This window comes from Lynx rufus, unplaced genomic scaffold (assembly GCF_022079265.1).
Source record: "Lynx rufus isolate CCGP_SWC_20201006 ecotype Redwood Valley unplaced genomic scaffold, mLynRuf1.p SCAF_4, whole genome shotgun sequence".
Taxonomy (NCBI): Eukaryota; Metazoa; Chordata; class Mammalia; order Carnivora; family Felidae; genus Lynx; species Lynx rufus.
In genome coordinates this window covers 8,218,147-8,226,921 of record NW_025814856.1, presented here as the reverse complement: position 1 = coordinate 8,226,921, position 8,775 = coordinate 8,218,147, and the positions used below count along the sequence as shown (strand labels likewise).

General features: G+C 55.7%; 1 protein-coding gene across 2 annotated transcripts; it reads left to right on the top strand.

Moving 5' to 3' along the window:
• The first annotated feature begins 175 nt into the window (after positions 1–175).
• TRIR (telomerase RNA component interacting RNase) lies at positions 176–3,654 on the top strand. Of its 2 annotated transcripts, XM_047096049.1 has the most exons (3): positions 195–583; positions 2,787–2,864; positions 3,210–3,654. In XM_047096049.1, the coding sequence occupies exons 1-3, from the start codon at positions 233–235 to the stop codon at positions 3,315–3,317; spliced, it is 537 nt and encodes a 178-aa protein (XP_046952005.1). In that variant the 5' UTR covers positions 195–232; the 3' UTR covers positions 3,318–3,654. The 2 variants fall into 2 exon arrangements, with proteins under 2 accessions (XP_046952006.1, XP_046952005.1); XM_047096050.1 differs by lacking the exon at positions 3,210–3,654 and having other exon boundaries at positions 176–560; positions 2,787–2,863.
• Positions 3,655–8,775: the final 5,121 nt, after the last annotated feature.

Below are 8,775 nucleotides of genomic sequence, written 5' to 3'. Positions count from 1 at the left end.
TAATGCCTGCCCAAACCTAGCTGGATTATAAGAACCCGCGTGGCTGGGCGGGCTCGTTGCTTCTGGTTTTACCCCTTATTCGCCCCGCCCCACATACTCCGCCCCCACTGCGGACGCTTGAGGGCCAGACCGCTCTTCCCGGCATGCATTGCCTGGGACGGGGCAAGTCGGGCGCCAAGCGCCTGGCCGGAGCCGCCTTCCCGGAGTCCTTTGCGCGGCACCTGGCGACAAAATGGCTGCCCGAGGGAGACGGGCGGAGCCTCCGGGCCGGGAGGCGCCGGGCCCCGCGGGCGGCGGCGGCGTCGGGAGCCGATGGGCTGAGTCTGGGCCCGGGACGTCGCCCGAGAGCGGGGACGAGGAAGCGTCGGGCGCGGGTTCTAGCCCGGTGTCGGGCGGTGTGAACTTGTTCGCCAACGACGGCAGCTTCCTGGAGCTGTTCAAGCGGAAGATGGAGGAGGAGCAGCGGCAGCGGCAGGAGGAGCCGCCCCCGGGCCCGCCGCGACCCGACCAGCCTGCCGCCGCCGCCGCCGCGGGCCCTGGGGATCTGAAGAGGAAGGGCGGCCCGGGCCCTACGCTCAGCTTCGTAAGGAGCCGCGGGGGTGGGGGCGGGCGCCAGGGCCTGCCTTGGCAGAGGGATTCGGGGCCCGAGAAAGGGGATCGGGATCGGGGTCCACCCTCCAGCCCAGACGAGGGGGCTGTTCGGGTCGCCCGCTAAGGATCCGGAAACTGGATTCTCGACGAGAGGTCTGGGGGCGGGGGTGGGGACCCCCGGAGCCCGCCCGCGGGGGCCGGGAACCAGGGAATTGCATTCGAAACAGCGCTCCGTGGAGGGGGAAATCAGGATCCCGGGATTCCTATTTGAGTGGTTCTTGAACTTGGATAATGGGACCATCTTCCACTATGGGGAAGGGGGGGCAAATTCAAATCTAGAATCTGAGCTGTGTGGATTAGAGACTCTCAGAACGCTTACTGTGTGACCTTAGGAAATTTGCTCTATTTCCCGGAGTTTCATTCGCCCAGTGTCCATTTATTGAGCACCTTACCTTATGCTGAGCATTGTGCTGGGTGCTGGATATGCCGTGTTGAACATGACAAGATCGTTGCTTTCCTGGAGTATCTGGGCTGGCCTATCCTTAAATTTCCTATTTACAAAAACGGATATCATTGCATTTTCTGACGTGGTGGGGGTTCCGTGAGGCCATCCGGGAGGTTAGTGCCGGGTTTGTCTTATAGGAAGGGTTAAACCACCAGTGATTCTCAATTGGGAATGAACACCCCACCCCACCCTACCCCCCACCCCCACAATTTGGCAGTCTGGAGAAATTTGGGGTTGTCAGAACTGGGGGAGGGGTGCTGTTGACATCTGTGAGTAGGGGCTAGAGCTGCTGCTCAAATCCTGCAATGCACAGGATAGCCCCCTGACCCCAAGCAAAAATGATCCAGCTCAAAATGTCACCAGTGTGAGGTTGAGAAACTCTAGGCTAAATAAATGGCAACTATATTGATGCTCATCTCTGAGCTTGCTTTGTTTCTGATGTTAAGATCAAGTCCCTGGGGGCTCCTCTCTGGCTCAGTTGGTAGGCCACGCGACTCTTGATCTCAGGGTCTAGAGTTCAAGCCCGACCTTGGGCATGGAGCCTGTTTAAAAAAAAAAAAAAAAAAAATCGGACAAGTTTCTTTAATAACAACAACAACAACAAAAAGAAGAATGAAAAACAAGCAGCTAACTCACAGCCTGGGTATTCATTTGCTCAGAGATGAGGTCTGTGTGGTGTGGAGGAAAGTGTTGGCTTGAGAGTAACAGACTGGAGGTCAAGTTTTGGATCTAACAGTGTCGTTTGGGGCAGGTGATCTAACCTCTCCAAGCCTCAGTTTGTTCATTTGTGAAAAGTGTATGGGACGAGTCCCAGCAGCACAGGTCACTTGATGCCTGGTTGAGGGGTAGAGAGGGGATGATGTGTGTGAAACCTGTCTGCCGCACGTGGGCACAGAAAGTGCTGTCCGTGGGAGCTGGTGGAGGACCAGGATGAGATCTAGAGTGAGACTTCTGTTGGAGGGGAAGTGTTCAGACCTAGGTTCCTAGGGTTGGTGGAAGTACTAGAGGTGGAGGCTGAGGACCCCTTTGTTAAGTGACAGTGACAGTGGTTGTCACTGCCTTTTTCGTTTACTCATGGAGGGGCGCTCTTAAAGGGGCCAGTTGAGGTGCAGGGGAGACGCTGTCGCTTGGCGGTTAAGGATGTTGCTCTGTGACTTGGACCCATCCAACCCTGAATCCAGTTCCGTTGTTTGCTGCCAGCAGGACCTAGGGCAGGGCCCTCTCCTTAAAGATGTTTCCTTATCTGTGAAATGGGGATGGTTGTAACCTTCACCTTAGGGCAGCTGTGAAAGTGAAGGATGACACATCCAAAGTACTTGGCACAGAGCTTAGCATACAGTGAGTGCTCAGTAAAGGGAGCTGTTGCTGACTGTGTGGTCCCTGCTAGGGGAGGGGGAAGCTTCCGGAGGGAGAGTGAGGACAGCCTGTCCCCACTGATGTGGGGGTTCTTCTCGCTTTCAGGGAGGGCAGCCCAGGGGCCCAGGACTGCCAGGGCATCATGGGCCCAGGGCAGGCGCTAAGAGTCGCGTGTGCTCCTCTCTGATTGCTGCGCAGGTCGGCCGGCTGGCGGAGCTGGGCGCGGCGTCGGGACGGGCCACCGGGCCGGGCTAGGAAGGTGTAGTGGGCCTCAGCGCCGCCAAGGGCGGGCCCGACTCCTGTAACCGTTGCAGTCTTCTGTCCCTTCACCCAGGTGGGCAAGCGCAGAGGCGGGAACAAACTAGCCCTCAAGACGGGAATAGTAGCCAAGAAGCAGAAGACGGAGGATGAGGTGAGCAGGCTGGGGGCGGGGGGGGGGGGCGGCGGAGGGGCAGCGGGGGGGGGGGGACCACTCACCGTGCCTTTCCCTTCCAGCCTCGGTGCCTGGCTGCTGAGCCCTTTCCCTCTCTGTCTAGCACCTGGGGGCCTTGGGTGGGTGTGCTGGGTGCGGGTGCGAGGAGGAGGGCTTTCAACAGAATCCCCAGATAACTTGAGTCTGCATATCTTTACCTCAAACCCAGGACCTTGAGGGTGACTTGGGGGAAGGTGGGTGTCAGCTGTCTCAGGACAGTCCTGACCCCCTGTCCCTGGCCTCCTCGGTATCCCCTTGCAACCCCTGTGTGCCCCCCACCCACAGGTATTAACAAGTAAAGGTGATGCGTGGGCCAAGTACATGGCAGAGGTGAAAAAGTACAAAGCCCATCAGTGCGGCGATGATGATAAAACTCGGCCCCTGGTGAAATGACCCCCTTCCCCCGCCTGCCTACGGCCTGGGACTCTCTGCGATGTACATAACTATTTAATGCAGCGGCAGCGGCGGCAGCCTTTCCCCTCCCCAAGGACTTCTACACAGAAGGAAATCGAGATGCTTCCCGCAGCCGCGGACGATTCTCCAGGACTCTTTTTTACCTTGAGCACTTGCCTCCTGAGACTTCATAGAACAGTGGTTTACTGTCCCCTCTCCTCCTACCTCCTCGCTCTCTCTGGCTTTTTCTGTCTTCCTCCCCATCCCACCCCACCCCACCCCACCCCACCCCTTAGCCATCACTTCTGGGAAGTAAAGAACTTGACTTAGTGCCGGAGCTGTGTGCTTGGTCTGCCTTCTTTGTTCTTTCCACCCTAAGCCTCCCCTCCCCTCCCTGCCACGGCCTAGTCCTGCACCTGGTCCTGGGTCTGGCTTGGTGAGGGGACTGTTGGGGAGCACGGGGAAGACAGGAGTGCATCCCTCTCCTGTTGGCCTGGACTCTCCTCGGGACCCGTTTCCCCCTACCCCTGACAGAGCCCCCACTGTTGCTCCTCATGTTCAGGATCATATCCTAGCCCTCTCTGGCTGGGCCACAGCTGTCAGTTTGTTCATTCAGCAGACACTTAATGAGTGCCTACTGTGTGCCCCAGGGTTTTCTGGGACCTGGGGCCACAGCAGTGAATGGAACAGACCATATACACTTCCTGCCCTTCTGGAAGGAAACACACCAGACAAAAAGGGGGAAGCCATTTTGGGAGGTGACTGGGAAGAAGTACAGGGTGGAGGCTAGGGGGAGGGTGTCTGTTTCCCTTGACATCTGATCTGAGTCCTGAGGGAAGTGAGGAAGCAGGTGGAGGGAATAGCCAGCGTGAAAACAGGTGGGAGAACATGGGGCCTTTGTGGGGAGCTTCAAGGTGGCCCGTATGACTGAGCCTAAAGAGTGAGGAGGGTGTGTGGATTATATACAGAGCCTTGTGTGCTAGGGTCAGGATTTGGGATTTCATGCTTAGAAGAAGCCTTGGGGGGGGCAGTATGAGCCTGGGAGCCACAGGTTATATTTAATAGGCCCCCCCTTTTTTTTTAAAGTTTTTTTTTTTTTTTAACGTTTATTTGTTTTTAAGACAGAGAGACAGAGCATGAACGGGGGAGGGTCAGAGAGAGGGAGACACAGGATCCGAAACAGGCTCCAGGCTCTGAGAGCCCAACGCGGGGCTCGAACCCACGGACCGCGAGATCACGACCTGAGCCGAAGTCGGCCGCTCAACCGACTGAGCCACCCAGGCGCCCCGGCCCCTTTTGGCTTCTGTGTGGAGAACAGACTGAAGAGGGCCCTGGGGCAGAACCCGGAGATGAGGCTGGGCCGGGACCGGGGGAGGGAAGAGGTGGACAGTTGGGGGTTGAGGAAGTGAGCAGGACTAGGACCTGGACTCTGGCGGGGCTGCTGTGTCCTGCCAGCTCCCTGCAGCCCTCCCAGGGAGGCTGGGTCGACCCCACCCTTATGTATATGTGGTCAGCAGCACAGATGCCACCTTGCAGAACATGACTGTTGACATGTCAGGGGATGGAGTGTCCTAAAGGGAGCCTGACTCCCCTCGTGTCCTTTTAGTGCTCCTTGTACTTCTGTGCCCTTCTGGAAGCTGCCTGGCTGCCTGTTCTCCAGTGAACCCACAAACGCTTTAAGACGCCCGTGCGTCCTGATGATCCTTTCCCAAGTCTCCTAGACCTGGAGCGACATCTGGGTCCCCCCCCAGCCTTGGGCCCACCTCCCAGGCCTTCCCGTGCAGGAATGCCTAGCAGCTGGCACTCCTCCCCATCCCAGATTCAGGCTCCCATCCCCCTCCCGTCCGGAGGGCCACGACTTGGAAGATGATGGCAGATCATGATGGCCACCTGGTGCCTGGGACCTGTGTAGGCAGAGGGAGGAAGGCTGAGGTGGTATCCACCTGGCCTCAGACTGGCAGATCCAGCCTGTGGGGGATGGGGTGGGCCTTCCAGACACGGAGGCCCCAGACAGGCAAGACTCCTTGTTTTAGTGGAGCTAACATTCTAGATGAGGAAACAAACAAAATAGAATACAGAACGCATCACACATCGGAAGGTTCTACGTTCTATGGGGGTGGGGGGAGTTTGAAAGGGGGGCAGAGATGAGCGTGGGAGAGATGGCAAGTTTAAGTTGGTCAGGGATGGCCCCGAGAAGGTTAACATTTGCCCCAAATTCTGAGAGCAGTGAAGATCCTTGGAAGCGTTCAAGGCCAAAGGAACAGTAGGTGCAAGCAAAGACACCCAGCTGAGAGCACCCCTGGCTCCTCAAAGAGGAGAGCGGTAGCGGGCTTCGGACAAGGAGACCTGCCCCTCTCGCTTCCTGCTAACTTCCTGCTGCAAGGCTTGTCCGGTTTATCTTCCACATTGGCTCAAAGGTCTCTCCCTCCTGTTTTGGGGATGGTGAGCTGGCCCAGGTGTAACTTCAGCCTCGGGGATGTAGTGTTGGGGGAGGGGACATAGAAGGCCGATGGCGCCACCCTTACCTCCTCCCTCAAAGGCACCAGCAGCCGCTGGATCTTTAAAAAGAAACACAAGTGGGAGAAGTAGGTCGCCCCTGCAGCAGCTCAGCCTCTTTTCTGGAGTGTCAGGAGGCAGGAGGAGCTGATGGAGTCCCAGCATCCCCCTTCACTGCATTCACCAGTCGTGACCTGGGGAAAGTCTGAAGGGGAAGGAGAATCAAATTCAGGGTTTGGTGAGTCACACGGTCGTGGCTGCAAACTATTCTGATGCCTCTTGGTTGTGTGATCTTGGGTAAGTCACTTAGCCTTTCTGTGGTTCAAGTTTTTCATCTATAAAATAGGGGTACAATACAGAAGCATCGGCAGTGTCAAGGTCTTTTTTCTTTTTTTAAGTTTATTTATTTGGAGAGAGAGAGAGAGAGAGAGAGCGTGGGCGCGAGCACAAGCAGGGGAGGGGCAGAGAGGAGAGACAGAATCCCAAGCAGGCTTTGCACCATCAGCCCAGAACCCGGTACTCACCAACTGTGAGATCATGACCTGAGCTGAGATCAAGAATCTGTCTCTTAACCGACCTTACCACCCAGGCGCCCCAGAGTCAAGTTCTAAAGCAAGGGCAATATTGATGAAGTCAACATTAACCCTGACATTACTTGAAACAGCCGTCATTATTCTCTGGGTGAAGCAGTTGGCTTGGGTTGGGGGACGTATGGTGACCTTTAAACGTGGGAGCAGCGCAAAGAGGTGCTCAAGCAGGGACACTGTTGTAAACGGAGAGGCCTTTGTCTCCCATTTCAGATTAACAGTTGAGCACCAGCTCCTTGAGTTTCTTTTTTGCACTGTTTCTAGCTGAAGCAAATTTCTAGTTGATGTAAGTTTGCTGTGTACAGGGCTGTTGTGAGAATTACATTAGGAAATTGCCTGACAGGCAGTAGGGTAGGGCTTAAGAAATAGTGAAATGAGGGCACCTGACTGGCTCATTCAGTAGTGTGTGACTCTTGATCTTAGGGTTGTGAGTTTAAGCCCCACGTTGGGCATGGAGCCTCCCTTAAAAAAGGAGGGAAAAAGTCTGGATTCAGTACTCAAATCCACTAGATGGGGAGAGGAAGAAAGACTTCCATGATCACACAAGGGCCGATACCTTGGACCACAAAAGCAGGGTGGGTCACTTTATTCTGTCCAACTCTCCTCTCCCCCAAGGCTTGGCGCGGGACCAATGGGAACCTGACTTATTATTATTGTTATTAATTTTCTTTTTGAAACTTGACATATTAAAAGAAGGTGAGCATTAAATTTTCTCGCCCATCTCCAACTCTCTCCCCACCTGACCCTCATCTGGAGCAATCCCCAACCCTGAACAGAAAACTCCCACACCCGTTCCCGAAACTTCCCGTCCCAGCCCCTCAATGTCACTCTTCCTTCTGCTCAATGCCCACCTCCGGGGGGGGGGGCGGTTTCCAGACCCCCGGGTTTTGAGTCACAGCCAGAGTCCGTAAGCGCGGCAACGCGGGCGCGCGGTGAGACGGGATTTGTAGTTCTGGGGCCTAGGGGCAAGCGAGGGAAGGCCATTGCGCATGCGTAGGCGGCGGGTTTCCGCACGTGTCTCTCCAGCCGGGTTTCGGTACAGCAAAGGTGGGCAACTGGAATGCCCCTGTAGGGAGTCTTCCCCGACTGAGTGGCGTTCGGCGCCATCAGATCCTTCTGAAACCTGGGAGGCCCCAGTGGAGAGGTCTTCGGCACCTGTTTTTCATGAATGAACGGAGGGGGGCTGACTTTGCTAATGGAAAGTGGGCTGAGAAACGTGTCTCCTTCCTCCAGGTTGGGGCAAAAACTGACCTGCCTGCCCTGAAACCAAAAAGTTCTTGAGGCAGTGCTGGCTTGCCCTTTGGGATTAGAGGCCTAGTTGATTAAGTCAATTCAGTAAATATTGGTTTAGGGTGTGGCTGAATACAGTGAAAGGACGGCCTTGAGGTGGGGGGGGGGTAAAAGCCACTTTTTTAAAGACAGTTTACGGCAGGCCTGGTAATGCTTAACTTGATGATCTCCAACCCAGCAAACTATTCTTATACCCATTTGACAAGTGGGGAAACCAAGGCTCAAAGCGGCAGGAGGTTGCCCACCTTGTTATTGGCCTGGCTAGGAAGAGGGAAACAGGCGCTCCAGGGTCTCCAGCTCCTCCCTACTATCCTGCTCTGTTCTTAAAAGGGGTGCCCTACTTTGTCCTCAGGTGGCGAAAGGATTACGAAGATGCCTTTCATCATGACCCTGCCCTTGCCTAAATTTCCTGGGCTCTTTCACCCTATTCAACTTAGGCCTTTTGCTTCAGCGTTTATTAATATCATTTAGAATTTCATATTCATGTGGGTTTTTCTCAGATCCGCATAAAAAGTATGAAACGGTACTGGAAAGCAAATAACACAAAATGTGGCAGAGGCTTCTTCAGGAACGCAAAGGTGCTCCGCTCCCTTTGTCCGGCTTTCCTTCCTTTGTCTCTGGGGTCTAAAATCCACCCTAGGCTAAGTCTTCTCTGGTCTTTCCACGAGGGCGCTTACTGTGCTCCTCCCAGGAGCATCCTCTGGATGCGAGGAGAAAGACACAGTTCAATTCCTGGAGGAGTGGGGGGACAGGCGCAACTAGCTGTGGCCGAGAGGTTACCGGGTCCACCAAACACCTGAAGTCCCCACGCGCCACCAAACTCCGCTGCCAGCAAAGAGCCGCTGTCAGGCGGGCGTGAGACACGCTGAGAAAACGAGACGCTGGGAAGACCTAACGGCCAGAGAGGCCAGGAGAGCCGCCTACTCTCCTGTCACGTGACCTGGTCTCGGCGGGGCCCGGTTCTCCCCGGAGCCAGCCCACGTGTTATGACTGCCTCTCCCCATTGGTTCAGCTGGGCCAGTTTGAACGGTGTACGGAAGCCGCCGCGGCCCATCCACGGCCGCGTTTTTTTTTTTTCTTTTTTC